The following is a 16,328-nucleotide window of genomic DNA, read 5'->3' as shown; positions in this document are numbered from 1 at the left end:
TTCATAACTTCAGATGGATATTAATTCTGCATCATTGATCCTTAAGCAATGAAGGCAATTTTTACAGTTGTACACAAAGCAACTGCTAGATCCATTTTAAAAAACATACATTAAATTCAATTTAAATGCAGAATTGATTTGAGCCAGAGTTTCTCTTGGGTGGGAAAAAAACGCTGTTCTATTTTAATGAAACTTTTTCATCGACTAACTTTTTCATAACAGCTCAAGCACATTTGGAGATGGTTGAGTCCAAGCAAAATGTATACTTTGCCATAAGTAGGCAGTTCTTAAATGTAAAAACTGAGTACATAAGCATAACCTGACACACATTTAAACAGGTAAATAATTCAGTGTGAGTCACAGCTTTTGTGGTTCTTGCACCTGTTCCACATGTCCACAGGCTACTTAATTACCAGGGTATTTGATCTACTTCATCACTGTTTGTACCAACACACTTTAGGGCCAGTGTGATACACCCTGCCACCACAAATGTGATCACATTACAAAAACACAAAGAAAGGGCAGTGATGTGTAGTGGCCTCTTTGCTGTAGTGACATATAGACCGTGTTTTATTTGTTTTCTCATGTGGCTGAGAGATTTGCTTTCATATTCGGCCCATCATGGGGTATACTGTGTGGGAGTTATTGAGCACTGAACAGTGACAGGTTATATGATAGCATATTCAGTGTTCTAAACCTGAGGTCGGTGGTGTCTCAGCGCGTAGATTGTAAGACTGAGATAGAAGCCACAGGCAGGATGCCTGAGGCAGACTTAACAGTAAGCAAGCGAGAACTCAATATCAGCAATAAACAGAATTCTAAAAGGTCCAGATGCACGAGGAATAACCTAAGCGACCAAGCTCAGGAACATAACAGACACCTAAACAAAGGAAAAGGGACTATGTATACGGACATAGGGGAGGACAAACAAGGAGGAAACAAAGCCAAAAGCAAGACAAAAAAAGTAATTTTTTAGGTGCTTTCAATTGATCCTTCCTGTCCAGCAACATATATAATAATGTGTATGTGTTAGTCCCCATAGGGAAATTACTCTTCTGCATTTAACCCATTCACCCAGTGAAGCAGTGGGCAGCCACCAGTGCAGCGCCCGGGGAGCAGTGTGTAGGGACGGTACCTTGCTCAAGGGTACCTCAGGGTATGTAAAATAGTATTCACTGATCAATTGAGAGTGGTTGCAAGAAGTTACTGGCAGCTGCTGTGAAATGGAATGCTAAAGCTGAAAAATGGAAACAGAAGCAATTCACCTTCAAAGTAAAACTTGTGCATTTTGAAAGGCGTCTACTTCAGCATTAAGGGACAACTTTTATTTTGAAGACAAACATTCTCCATTTGCAGTTTGCATCACACATTGTTGAGTTTGCTCCATGGTAGTTAGCTAGCAATTAAATGTAGACTAGCTGCTGTTTTTCACACAATTGTATCAATCTGCCAGCTACCAAAAAAATCAGATGGAGGAATTTTGTGCAACACTTTCCTTGTGACCAGTTTCACTCAGTGATAGCCAGTTATCTCCAGCAACCACTCTTAAACCAGTTGGCTAATATACAATTTCCCTAGTGGCCAACTGTACCGAGGGGTTGCTGATCAGCCTGTGTGACTGAGGAGTCTTCAGCTAAACAGATAAACCTGGTTTCATTTTTGCTTTTGTTTCAGTGCAAAATGAAAATTGTGTCAATAATAGGCAGATTTTGTCTATGCTCCGCACCCCCACACGCATCTTTACAAACCTTATGTTCTCTCTTTCTTCCACTTCGCCTCTCTATCCTTTGGCATAGTTTGAAATAAAACAATCAGTCAAAACAAACACATTTACATATAATTCTTTGTTTTGTCCTGCAATGGAATGTGTCTGTTACAAAGCTGTAAGAGTGCTTTATGTATATGCATCACAGCAGTAAAAGGAGCTAAACCGCAGGACCACACTCAGATTGCCATGGCATGCTGATGGGCAATAAAGCAAGACATAATAGCTTTTTCTATCATTTGCGGTTAAAAATTCTATTAAGCTCATCTGCGTGTGTGAAAAGGAGACAGGGTGTATTGATTGCATCCCCATGAATCAATAGATCATCTTTGAGCAATTCAGTGATGCATTCAGTGAATCTGCTCATATTTGTATTAGTGGCAGCAGAGTGCTTGGCAGAGACCTTCTGGCAGATCACGGGGGCCAAATCACACACTCCTGTCAGCTGTAACATTTCCATTTCACACTATCCTCCAGCTGCACTACCTGCCGCTGCAGTGGATTAGAGCATCTTTGCGAACCCTCTGTCTGCCTTGGAAAAAATATTTTACATTTCAAAGCTGAGCTCACCTCTTCACAAATACACCTGAGCCAGACATTTTGCCATAGTCACACCTTAAATTGAGAAAGAGAAGAAGAATTAATGCAAATTGAAAGGGAAGGGAGCTGAATCATGAAGCAGATGAAAGTAAATTGTTTGCAGGACTTCAATCAATAATGAATGCCACCTTTGAAGTGCTAAAAAAAAGCGAGCCAGAACATGATAGGCCTTGCTCAGTTCAATTATTCAGCACTTGCAACACGTGCTACAAGGGTTGAAAGGAAATGACAGACCATTTAAGTAGCACTGGATATATTGATCACCCCTGTCTGGTAAAGGAAACAGTGCAGTGGGTTATTAGTAATATTGCTCAGAGTCTCAGAAGTTTCTATTCATCTTCAAAAGAAAAAAAGTTTTCTGCACAAAGCCATCTATATCCACACAGACGTTTTTCTTTAGTCATGTCAGGCCTGTAGAGTTGTGCATGGAGTTATGCATTGGGGAGCCTGGCAGATACTCACTTTCACAAAGGCAGAACCTGCCAGCGCCTCGGGGGAAGCACATACTGTTTTTGGGTTTTTTTTTTAACCTGCAATTCAAAGCGAAGTCAAGTTCTGGAAGTCTAAATTTACCTCATTATTAAGTTTCGAAGCTCTGCTGACAAATGTAGCCTCACTTTCTACTGTAGTTTGAATTCATCACCACTGACTCCAGAGGAAAGACAAAGTGAAAACAGAAGGTATAGAAAGAGCGAGAGATTAATCTAAGGAAAGGGGGAAAAAATAATAGCAGACAGATTGCTGCTTTTGTTGCAGCTCATTCATTTATTGAGATAGTATTCGGGGGGAGGGGTGGGGTCGGGGGGAGGGGTGGGGTGGGGGGGGGGGGTATGTTGAATTGGAGGTGTCCTTGTGTACATGTGTGTGTTTGTGCGTACTGCAGTCCTTCACTCTATTCTGACTTGTCAGGTTCAGTAGTCCTGTTGGGAAGATCACATTGTTGGCTGCGATCCCTACAGATTTCCTCTGTGTGTGCATGTGTATTTGCAAGTGTGTGCATGGCAGCTGGTTAACTATTGTTTCCACGCTTTCGTTTTATGATATTGTATCTCCCTACGGGCTCATATCCAGGCTGCTGTTTGTGTGTATGCCTTTCCTTCCTTTTGATGCTCTCTTTGAATATTTATCACCCTGTATGTCACATATGCAGTAGAAATATAAGATGCAGCTTTATTTTCGGTCCGTGAGTTATCCGAGGTACGTGTTTGTGTAGCTGTAAACATTGTTTGTCACCACTGTATATGGCAGAAATGCCATATGGTTGGGCTCAATGTGGACTTCAGCACATGTTCTTCATGTGTGGCTGACTGCTCTGCAAACAACACACTTTTATGAGGGAAACTTTTTAAATTATTCAGCAGCTCTAATTGACCACCTGAATGGGGACTGTACTGAGTTTCTACCCACTGTAACATTTTATGAGGTGTCCTTGGGCAGTGGAGAAATCCATCTTATGATCTAAAGTTTGCAATAGGGAGGTACCATTATGTTGGTAATTCTTCAGGGGGTTCTGGATGGAGGCAACGCATTATATTAAAAAATGTATGGTGTATGTTTACTAAACGTTCCATAACATAAAATGAAATTCTCTCCTGAAAGCATTATGTTGATGGATCATCAGTCTGTCTGTCAATCCCATTTTTATGAACACAGTATCTCAGGAAAGCCTCGAGGTAGTTTCTCCACAGTTTGCACAAATATGAATATTTAAGCTTCAAAGCACAAGTTACTACACCAATGTCTGACGTGATAGAATATAAAATGACATTTTAAGCCCAAAATACCAACGGTAGACTTCACCGTGATGTCACACTTTCATGGACATTATTAAATGCCATAACTTAGGAACAGAAGAGGAAATGTGACCATATTTCACATTTTGTTTTTTCACTTTGTTGCCTATTCTGAAAATGTGCTGACTGTAAATCTGATTTGTGGCTAGGTTGAAGATGCATGTGCAGCCTCCACTTTTTTTTGTAGTGCCTTTATAGTAAAAATCCACATTTAATGCAATCATGGCTACAGCAATATCTTTTAGCTGTAGCTCGTTTGGACATAATTTGTAGGTAGAATAAATAGTAGATGGATAGATGTTTAATTTACAGAGTAGTTTTGACCAGTGTGGAACATTTTTGTGTTAACTGTTTGATATTAAGCATGAAAAATGTCTAAGTATTTTAAAATAGGCAGTAAAACTTAATTCCTATTGCTTATCTGCTAGGAAAATTAGTTATCACAGCAGAAGCAAAAATCATTTCACAAGATGCACTTCCAAACTAACCGGGGGGTTGGGGCACTAATTACTTCGTTTGAGATGCAGCATATGGCAGAGTGAGCTGGTGACAAAGGTAGTGAAGTACTTTTTCACTGTCTGTCACCGCAAATGTCCAACAGAAGTAGAAAGAGTGCCAAAGTGATATGGATCAAATTAGACACCTGCAGTGGCCAAAACAGCTCAGTTCACTGCTGCTTACATCCAAAAAAAGAGGAGATGTTGTGTAAAATTTAATGAAACCGCTAAGGGATTTGTTAATTAGTAAAATCCCATGTATTTAATGAAATATGGAACAAGATGACAAATCAAATTTTAAACTGTGAAATGTTTTTTTAATAACAAAGACAGAGACATGTTAACATATTATAAATATATATGTAGGGGTTTTTTTTTCCATTCAGCAATTCACAGCTACTTTTGTCATATTTTTGTTTTCATAATGTGAGTTCACAGCTCTACACTCCTGGTGAGGTAGTTTAGCACACTTTTATAAGAAAGAAATTATGTTGTACACAATAAATTTGGCTTGGTCATTGTATTGCTTAAACAAGCAAAGCCTTAAAAAGGGGGGGGGGGGGTGCAAACTTTAAAGGTTTAAACTAGGACATGTATGTTTGCATGTGTTTTTTTTTCCAAATGCAGTGATGCGAGCGCTCTATTGCAGCATGTAAAACAAAGATAAACAGATGGGCAGCAGAGGAGGAACAAAAGACAAGTGACACAATGCCATTATTGATTCTATTGATTTCTGTTTACAATGCATGGCTCTTTGTTGCTCTTTTCCTACAGACTCATTGGGACTTTCTGTATGGTGCTTCAGAAAGTGGCTGAAGAGGGACATCTAGAGCTGACTGACACACTCACTGATGATAACAACACGTCAATAAAGGTAAACTCTCACATTAGAACAATCTACAGACATAAATCAATGTGAGCCAATCAAAATATTTAGACAGCATTTTCATGTGACTGCACCATCTAATTTGAAACCTTTAATGTTGGGCCTTCTGTAGCTTTATTTCAGTTTATGTTGGGATTCATTCATAAACCCATATTTTATCGACAAGACAACACAGATAACATATCAAATGTTTAAAATAAGAAAATAACAGAAAAAAATCAAAGCTGTTTTGAAGTGATCGGCAGCAAAACATTGAGTAAAAGGGCAACAAAAGGAAAAGTAAGTTCAGCTCGAGGAACATTTTGCAGCTAATTAGACAACAGGTCAGTGGCATGTTTAAGTATAAGAAAAGCATCTTGGAGAGTATCTCAGAAGTAAAGATGAACAGAGGTCCATCAATCACCAGGAAACATTAAAATCTGGTTATTTTTTCTTAATTTGGATTGAAAAAAATTGTGGATAGAAGTCGGCTTGCTCTCTAATGATCCTACTAAACCAGTGACATCTTTTTCAGTGGTAACAAGGACAGTTTTGAGAAAATAAAAAAAAGGGCTTGGATAAACGTACAACATGTTACCCAACAAGCAACAAATGGCAAAATTAGCAATTTGTTGCTGAAAGTATAGCATTTTGCCATAAAATAGGTAAATATTATTCCCACAAAGATGTTATAGATGTCTTTGCTTTATGAACTGATCACATGCCACTGTTGAGTTTACATATTGTTTAGATTTTTCCTAGTCACCAGCAGTGTTGGTCAAGTTACTTGAAAAAAGTAATCAGTAACTAATTACTGAATACTTCCCCCAAAAAATAATCCCGTTACTTTACTGATTACTTATTTTCAAAAGTAATTAATTACTTAGTTACTTTTTAAAAACACGATTTACAACCTGAAGAGGTGATAAAGCGATAGATCTTTCAGCCCAATTCTACTTTTTCTACATAATTCATCATACAGAATATAATCAAATGGAAAAGTCCCTTTTTTAACTTGTTTTATCAGTTTTAATCTTTTAACTTTATGCATCAAGCAAAAAATTTAATTATATGCAACATTCTCTGACTTGAATAAATTAGTTTAACATTTAAACCTATTTTCTGCACATTCCAGCACATAAAATAAAATAAAATATTTTTTGTGTTTACACTCAGTCTTTCAAATAGATGCAAGTAAAACACAGCAGAAAATAAATAAAGTCAAAGACTAGCGGTCCTGTTGCTCTATTTTCACCTGCAAAGCAGGAGTGGAGTAGGCGGAGGTTTACCCTGGTGCAGGTGTGCGGCAGCGGTCAGTGGAAGAATCCTTTTCTCTGTGAGTTTCCCATTACGTCGTTGCGCACTCGGTGCTTGCTTGGAAGTTTAGGGGTTTTTTTCGCTGTAAAAAGAAGTTTTCTTCCCACGCACGATGGACGCTAATGTTTTTGTCACTTTTTATGGAATCAAACTCAAAGTAAGGTCAGTACTTCCACGCTTTAAACCATAGGTGTCAAACTCTGGCCCGCCGGCCAAATTTGGCCCGCAGCCTAATTACATTTGGCCCGCAAAGCCACACCAAATTACTATTAGAGCTGGCCTACTGGTATTATACAGCTAATATATATATATATAGTTTAGTATTAAGCTTTGCTTGTTCCATATTCAGTTTTTCAGCAAAACTTATTTGAGTCCATAAGAAAAGATTCATTCTTATATCTGGAGGAAGATTTCTTTTTTCAATAAATATTAACGTTAGCCCGCGACTTTGTTCCAGTTTTGAATTTTGGCCCACTGTGTATTTGAGTTTGACACCCCTGCTTTAAACGCTGCATACTCTCTCCCACAATCGATATGTGATCCATTGTTGATCTGCACACAGCTGTTGTCACTAAGGGTGCACTCGCTTACGTCACTGTCATGAGACATTCTTGCAAAAAAATCACGGTTTTAGTAACGCAGTAACGCAGAGTTACTACGGGAAAGTAGCGTAATCTAATTACCGTTTTTGCAATAGTAATCCCTTACTTTACTCGTTACTTGAAAAAAGTAATCAGATTACAGTAACGCGTTACAAGTAACGCGTTACTGCCCATCTCTGGTCACCAGAAAGTAACACAGGCAGTAACTAACTAGGATAGGCTCCATGTTTAGCCTCACTGAAAAGATCAGCAACATTTGCTGCGAACTTTCAAATATCTTTATTTTAAATTCAAGCAGAGACTCCAAAGTGCCCAAAATGTGTCAAAATGAGTCTAATCTAAAATAGACTTATTGAATATCACAGTCATGAAAACATGCCTTTACTCCATGGTTACATTACCTTTAGTTAGGTAGTTGAAAGAACCTGATGAACACAGCAGAGGTTAAAACTGAGCCTAAATCGAACTTCTAGTTTTGTAAATTATACAACTTACCATACGGCATTAGAATTGAAAGGGATTGTATTAGCTTCCAAAATGCATTCACAAGCAAATAGGGGACCATTAAATGGAGAAATCAATCTTGAATTCCACCTGCACTGCTGGCAATAAGCAATGTAACAGTCATCACTTGGCCTATAAAGGCACAAGCATTAAGGACCCTCACATCAACGAGGATCTGATGGAAATACAAGTGTGTCGTAGCAACATCAGCACATTTGCATTTAACATGAATCCAGATATTTACTATTGATTGGAAATTTTATTTAAAACTGCTCAACCGAGAGCAGTTCAGTGGTGAGGTTGAGAGTGAGGCTGATTTAGCAGCGAATGCATAATGTAAGAGTGAATATGTATATGGAAATGAGGGCAGCACAATTGAGTGTGTGAGAGAGAAGCCAACCATATGAGCTTTCAAACCACCCCAGTGTGCAGAATGGTGTTCCTGGAACCGGGAGCACTGATGTGATGCTTCTGAGATGATGACACGCAGCATGGGAGAGCTTCAGGGTTTACACACATTGCACACATTGATGCACATATCCACAGACATATGTGCAAGTCGCTTCCCATGAAAACAGGAGAATTGTATCACTGTGCGTCCCTGTACCAAAAAACTGGTAAAACTAAGCCAGACATAACCTGAGAGCAACACTTTTACTTACAATCCTGCACTGGTGTGGTTGCCATAGAAACAAATCGAACTCCTCGCGGACCACAGCTATCGCCTTGTGAGGATATAAGGAAGAGCTGGCGACACAGAGAGAAATGGAGGAGAAAGGAGCCGAGAGCCCCATGTACATTTTTTTCCTCATCCATCTTTGTCAGTGGAATAAATTGGCTGCTCTGTAAAAAAGATCAGGTCGTTGTCAGGAGGCTAAAACTTGTCCAAGCAAGACTCCCAAGAAGGCACTAAAGACACACTAAAGTGTCACCCATGTTTCTGACCTGGATTAAACAAGCAGTTAGTGTCAGTCTGACTTCCCCCAACAAATACCAAGCAGAAGACATCATTTATTGTCCTGTCAAGTTTGTTTCTACTATCAAGAGCTTTTTCTACACAATTAAACTGATATAGACATGCCAAGACTATGTATTACTGTGTTGTCTATTGTTTTGTTGTTGTTGTTGTTGTTGTTTATTTCAGTGAACTACAAGCTCAGTTTGACTTGTGTGTTGGTTGTAACATATAAAGACTCACTCATGGCTCAGTGGTTGGTGCACCCTGTCAGTCAAAGCTGCCTCACAACTAATAATGACATATATAAATGAGTGTGTTAAATTTGCTAATGGGTCCAAAATCTGTTTGTTTGTTTTTTTTAAAGACAGTTTCTGCTTCAGAGTTGTGGATTTAAATACAGGAGTTGAAAGGGACTCACTCCGTTTATTGACATTCTCAAGTTGGCATAAATGCAGTCTTCTGACACTTTAGCACACATCTTAAGCTAACATGTTGGTCTTGGAAAACTGTACAATCCCAGCTTAAGTTTTTTAATTCATGTGGTAGTTGACGCTGTAGGCATTCTTCCTGTGCCGAAGAATATGTTAGATTAAAATAACTTTACAGCATCTGCAGGTAACTTGCTGTTTCTCAAGCTTTAACAGCATACAGTGATATGATATTGATGGCTGTGTGAGTATGTTCTAATGTCTGGATACACTGCCATTCTAGCAAATAAAAATTATATATGTAGCAAGGGCAAAATGTCTTTTGACTGTTTCTCAGTTAGAGGTATCACAAGTGATTATATCTGATTTTGACAAAGGCATAATTAAGTCCCTACAACAGCTGAGAGAAGACTGAGATTTCCTTAGCAAATGAAGTCTCATATCAGAGGAAACAAAGACGCATTTAAAAGATACTATAAAAATGTCAATCTGTGGAGAACAGTAGAGTTTATAGTAGAAGTATAAGTTTCTGGAGAGGACACTGTTTAAAGATGTTTTAAACTTTATTTTGGGGAAAAGTTAAAAAAAAGTGTTTTTCAGACCTAACTTCTAACCATTAAAACTGAAGAGAGATTTTAGATATTAGATAATGCTTCAAATTAAATGACCAGATTAAGTACTTGAAGTCATTTAAAGATAAGCTGTACGTCTTTGCTTCTGAAAGATTTACTATGATTTTATCCAAATACTTTGAAGCTTCGTAACGCCGTTTCAAGTAAGCTCATTTTCATTCATTCACTATTTCATTTCCAGACCAATGTTACCATAGAGATCAGGTACCAGCCGATGGATGGCATGGTTGGAGTGTGGAGTGACGGGGACTTCTTGGATGTTCCTGACGACCGTGATGGGACGTTTTCCTTTGAAACAGATAGCTTGCTGTCAGGACAAAGCCACGGGTCAGGGACGTCCCCTGGACGATCTTTACATGGATCCATACCAACCTTCAGAAAGTAAGTCAAACATAAAACCATCTCTACATTAGAACATAGCACATTACAAATCAACTACTCTTAATTTGCCTTTCAAGATTAATGTGTTGGCTTCCCAAACAAGATATATTGTTTTAATTACATGATTCACTTTTTAAGAAGTCAGTTCCAGTAACAGCACTACTGACTCACACGTGGGTGAGAATTACTGACTAGTTCATGCAACATCTGTTATGATTACAGAGAGAAATAAACAGGAAGTCTGTTTTTTAATAAAGACTTTATTGTTCCACAAACGAGCTGTTATAAGTGATCAGTTGATCATCAGTCTATGGTGTAGACTTGACTATTGTTATTGTTTTTGCAAAGTTTCAATGAAATAAGCAAAGTATTCGAGGCAGAACTAGCAGCTTAACCCCTCGGGACAGTTACATAACTGTAAAGCCAAAAGGAACAACCTTTGGTCCCGTGTAGAAAAGACATAAATTTACTCAATTTAATACCAGAGCAGTGAAGAACAACAGTTGCTGGATTCTTTAGATTCTCAGTAGTGCTAGGCAGCTCTTTTTAACATAAATGACCTAATTGCTGTCCAGAGACTCCAGACTGAAAGACGTTAGAAGTTGTTTTACATATTTGGCACAGAGTAAAGCTTTGTAGCTCTATAAGAAGTTTGCAGTGTCGGATAAACGGTAATGCGGTAAAAATGCAGTAGGTTATGAACGAGAAGCCAACATGGAAGCTAGAAGTATCTTTTATTGAGTGTTTTAGTTGAATTGTTATAGTTCCTCCTACATAACTGCAATATCTCTTGTTAAATTACCATCTTCTACTGGTGTTATATGTCATGCCCCATTTCCTGTCTTCCTCTTCACTGTCTGATAACAGACAAAAGTAATCTTAAGACACCAGGCAAGAAGTGTTTAATTTCATTGATTACACAAGAGTAGAGTGCAGCGTCCACTATATGGGAAAATGTATGAGTATCATGAAGTTGAATCTCCACATATTGCTGTTGTATAATAGTAATAGTTATGTTGGGTCACAGGATCCATGTGTATACAAACGTTTCCATTTTTTTAATCCATGCTGGCATCTTTTTCCTGAAAACCGTTTGCTTACCTGACACACACACACACACACACTGAAAATGTATGTATGCCTGTTTTAAGAAAAAATATAAAGATCCTCATCTACTGTATAAGCAGAATCAATAATGTCATTCCTAACAATATAATCAATTCCTATAGACAAGTAAACGCAAGCCATACAACATCAAATATATTTAGCATAGAAAGCTCTAAGAGCATGTTCTGCCAAGGCTTTTTCTCTTTTGTCATCCTCTTCCTCTGCAGTTCTACTGTTGCGTTTTCGCTGAATAGCATGTGAAATAATCTGTGGGTTGTATTGATTTCCACTGAAACTATCAACACAGCCAAACCCCTAAACCCATCTTTGTGCTGTGTATTGAATGGGCATGTATAAAAAGTTTGTGTGTAGCTTGCTGTTGTGCTCAAGTATTTGTCTGTTAATACTGAACACCTACGTTTACATTGTGTTACAGTATCAAATTCCTTGGAAACAGGGTTTCCAGCCTGAGGACAATGAGAAGAGTTAGATAGAAGTTATAGAGCATCCCATGAGTGTTACATAAGAAAGGAAGACTTTGGATATTGCTCAGAAAACAGAAATGAAAATACTGCTGTAGAAAAATAGTGTAAAAGAATTTAGTAGAAGCGGGAAGAAATTTGTGATCAAATTGTTTTTTTGCTACACACGCTTCAGGTGAACCGGCCTTCTTGTTTCGTTGCTGAGGTTGCTACAAGCTGTCAGTCAGACTAGGGCTGCTCAATTAATCGAATTTTAATCACGATTACGATCTGGGCTTTCAACGATCATTAAAAATGACTGAGCCGATTATTAGCCCCTCCCTCATTTATCCGCGACACCTTAAAGGCCGGTCCGTGAAAATATTGTCGGGCATAAACCGGTCCGTGGCGCAAAAAAGGGTGGAGACCGCTGATTAAGAGGACCCGAGGGAAGCTCAGAAAGCTAAGCAGAAGTTATTTGGAGAGTGACTGCCGTTGGTTGAAAAGAGTTAAAAAAAAAACAAAAAACTTCAGTGGTGTTGCACACTATTTTATATTATTTTTTAAAAGTCATTGTTAACCCTTTAAAGCCGGTCAGAGCAGCACGCTCCGTTTTGCGTAACTATTTTTAAATCCCTGTAGAACCTGAACCGTGTAAGCTAGCGCAATAATTTGTTTTGCATATGAAACCGGAGGAGTTGTACTTACATCTGATGCCATCAGCTTGTCCTCGGTCACGGTTTCGTTCCACATATAGCTTTGCAAAAACTGCATAAAAAGCGCTTGCAGGAACAAAAGCATAATATTCCAGAAACACGCTTTGCCGATCCATCAGCTGTTCGTAACACTTCCCACAGTGAAATGATGCACATGCTGTTATATTTGCAAATTTGCATCATAGGATTGTTTTTTGTTTTTCCTGCAGTATATAAAAATTGCTGTATCTCCAAAATAAAACTATGAAGACACTCAAAATAAATTTCCTGTTGTTGTAAACTATTTTTTGCAACTTTATTGTATTTAAAGTTTTGAGGGATAAACCTCTTAAATTTCTCCAAGTAGAAATATATGTAAACAAAACAAAAACGATTTTCAATTTTTTTTGTAGTTTATTGCACTTTTTTTGCAATTTATGTAATTACTATGCACTTAATGCATACATATTATTAAAATATGGGCTATAACAGTTGTATTGATGTATAGCAACTTGAAATGCTCCCACAAATGGCACTACAGCATGTAAAAAAAATAAATAAAAATAATATAAGCTCTGGTGGACTTGGTTCTATAGTAGGTCTTAAAGGGTTAAATAAATATCGTCAAATAATCGTGATCTCAATTTCAGTGAAAATAATCGTGATTATCATTTTTGCCATAATCGAGCAGCCCTAAGTCAGACCTTGTAACGAGGTGTCGAAAGGCATTTTGTCTTGGGGGGAGAAAAGGTGAATGAGTTCCTGAGAAAGCCCAGACAAAAAGTTCAGCTCTAAACTGCTGCAAAATAGTGTGGCAGGATTGTAGGAGGATTTTTAATAGCCGTGCCACTTCTCATCCAATCCTATTAGTTCCTGAGTTACCGGCTGCTAAGTTTCTCTATGGTTGAGATGTTTTCAGAATTAAAATTCCCAAAGATATTTCACTGTGTCTTGAATTCTGATGCTCCAAAGCCACTGTTAATTGTCCTTACTGTGGTAATGAAGTGTGGATGTGCAGGAGATGATAACCTGGAATGAGCCTCTCATTCCTGGAGAGTGGAGGGGGATTAGGAGGAGGAGATGGAGAATGTCATTAGCAGTTAAGCTTTAACAATGATCCTCGATTTTTATTTTTATTTTTTTAAGTTTTTAAGTTTATAGCTCTATGTTTGTCATTTTTAATCAGGGGTTGCAACTCCTGTTGAGGACTAGCGTGGACCAGGTCATGGTGGAGAGTGGACCATAGTAACTTTAACCCATTTTAGGGCAAATATTTCACATCTCACACACCTCAGTAATTGTTAGTTGTCCTTCCCAGGTATTAATTATTAGCATTTCCGAACTTAAAAGGATTTTTATTAGCTGCTGCTAGATTGAGACTTTAAATGCAGCACATTCTAATGTGAGTTACATTTAAAAAGCAGGAATTCAGTTTCCTGTTCTGAGCTTAATTGTGGAAGAACAAACATGATCCTGCACAGCGCTCAACCCACTGGTGCCTATTTCTGTTATATCAGCTGTAGCCTAAAGGTCATGTGTGCCTCGTACACGGGGGTTGGTGTTCAGTGGGGATGGAATTTCATCTTTACATCTTTCCAGCACTTCTGTAAATGACAAATTGGATAGTGAAGGTATATGACTTCCTCTTCGTCCCCTTAAGTTGGTACAGTACTGCTGCCACCTCTTCCCATCTCTCTGCAAAGTCTCTGGGCCTGCAGGGTGATTTATGGCAGCACCCATAAAGCACTGCATGCTATCTGCAACACAACAATAAGCCAGCTTTTTAGGGGTTTTGTTATTTCTAAAAGTAAATCAAGTTCTCTGAGTTTCATTTAAGCAAATGTGTTGTTTAGAGCACGAGTAAGGAGCAGAGCAGATTTTAGGATAGATTTGATTCTCCAGCTGTCTCCACAATACACATGAGGTTTACTTTGTTATCTGTAACTTGACCAAACACCTTGTGATTAGTAAAAGAACTACAAATTGCATGCTGGTTGGCTTGATCAGTGGAGTAACTTTATTAAGAGATTGTGAATAACTTTTTTTTCCCTCTGCTTTGTTTTGACTTGTTTTATACTTTTTCTTCGGGCGCCAGAAACTACGTTGTGGTATTTAGATAAATATATGTACTACATGTTGTTTAGTTAAGGTAAGGAAAAGATTGTGATTTTGGTTAAAATGTGCCTTATAAGTCTGAATATTAAAAAAGTAAAACTGACCCAGTGCATGTGAGAGTAGGAATCCTTGAAATGCATCCATGTGAAAGTTATGGAATAAGTGACCAGTGTCACTGCTGCCTCAACGCAGTGCATGAGGCACAGATCACAAAAAATACCATGAGAAAATAAAATAAAATAAAATGAGATCTACAGACATCAAAACCTGGAAATAAAAGACCAGAACCCTAGTGCATAGGGCTAACAGAGTGTTTTCTTCCTGTTGAAATAATGTTGAAATTCATAGATTTATTGGTATTGCCCCACAGAAGCAAATAGCTGTAAATTTTCATTGTGTTTATCCAGGTAGTTTGAATATGCATGCACCATTTGCACAACATCACCCTCCTGTCTTCATTCCCACTGCAGCAAAAGGTAATTTGTTCAAGCAAGCGTTAATTTACTTGTGTTTTATTATTATTATCTGGTCTACTTGGTTTATTTTCACCAGTGTAAATTGCAGCATCCTTAAAGACAGCCGTGTTGTCACACAGCTGTGATCTATCCTCATACTGTGTGCCAGTGTTGTGTGATCTCCTATCTCACTGGTCGCTGTGTCTTTAGGTCTGCTCACAACATCACTGACTCCCTGAGGAAACATTCATTAGAGCAGACATGTCTGCTAATACAAAAATCTGGTCTTCAGTATGCATATAATCATCGTATTCTGCCTTCTTTATTTGTGTAGGAACCTAAAAGGAGTGCTTGCATTGGTCCTGTTGATTGATCAGGCTTTTTCTAAGTCGTGATTAGATGTATAACTAACTGCCATCTCCCTAATTCTCACCTGATTGTAGTTACACTAGTACAGCATACCCAACTGCACTTTCCACTCTTGTGTTGCACAATAATCGATGAATGCTTTATTAATAACAAGGTGAATTATTAAGTCTACTTATAGGTCTTAATCTTTATCAATTTCAGGATAAGTTTTACTTACATAACCTTCCTGTTGTATCCTGGTCAATTATAAAAAAAAATCTAAAAGCAATGAAACAAAGACCATGATTTAATAAGAGCACAAAATAAATTTAGGCAACACCTACAAATAGATGAAGTTATTTTCTCTGTGGCTGTGCTCCATCACAACACAAATGGCTGGTATCAGTCAGGACATCCCTGGAGAACTGAGGCACTTAGCTAATCTAACTGCATGCAACACTGTCAGGGCTATTTACTTCTTTTATTGTTTCAATTAGGCACACACGGACACAGAGAGTGCCCCTTTTGTTTTCAGTCATTTGAAGTGACTACCTCTATTAATGAAATGGAAATTTAAATGGGAAAGTGAATGAACAAGGGAATTATTACAAGGGGGAAAACGACGCAGAAGCAAGGAGTTTCTTCGCTTCATGATTTAGCACTTTTTTTTAAGTATATTTATAATATCAGTCTTTGACCAAGTAACAAGGCAGACAGAGTGAAATCCCTGTGGTTGTTTTTGTAAAAGCATTTCCCCAACAAGTGCAATTTCACAATCTTGCTTTAAACACAATGTTTCATACAG

General features: G+C 38.1%; 1 protein-coding gene across 8 annotated transcripts in view; it reads left to right on the top strand.

Annotated features, from left to right (window-relative positions):
- The window catches only part of otofa (otoferlin a), an 88,615-nt gene that overhangs the window by 28,660 nt on the left and 43,627 nt on the right, over window positions 1-16,328 (top strand). For all 8 annotated transcript variants that reach the window (XM_080289407.1, XM_080289406.1, XM_080289404.1 and 5 more), the window contains exons 4-5: window positions 5,430-5,529; window positions 10,143-10,342. In XM_080289407.1, the coding sequence (XP_080145533.1) occupies window positions 5,430-5,529; window positions 10,143-10,342 (300 nt within the window). The remainder of the gene's footprint in view (window positions 1-5,429; window positions 5,530-10,142; window positions 10,343-16,328) is intronic.

Source organism: Astatotilapia calliptera, chromosome 15 (genome assembly GCF_964374335.1).
Source record: "Astatotilapia calliptera chromosome 15, fAstCal68.1, whole genome shotgun sequence".
Taxonomy (NCBI): domain Eukaryota; kingdom Metazoa; phylum Chordata; class Actinopteri; order Cichliformes; family Cichlidae; genus Astatotilapia; species Astatotilapia calliptera.
This window is presented reverse-complemented; position numbering and strand designations above follow the sequence as displayed.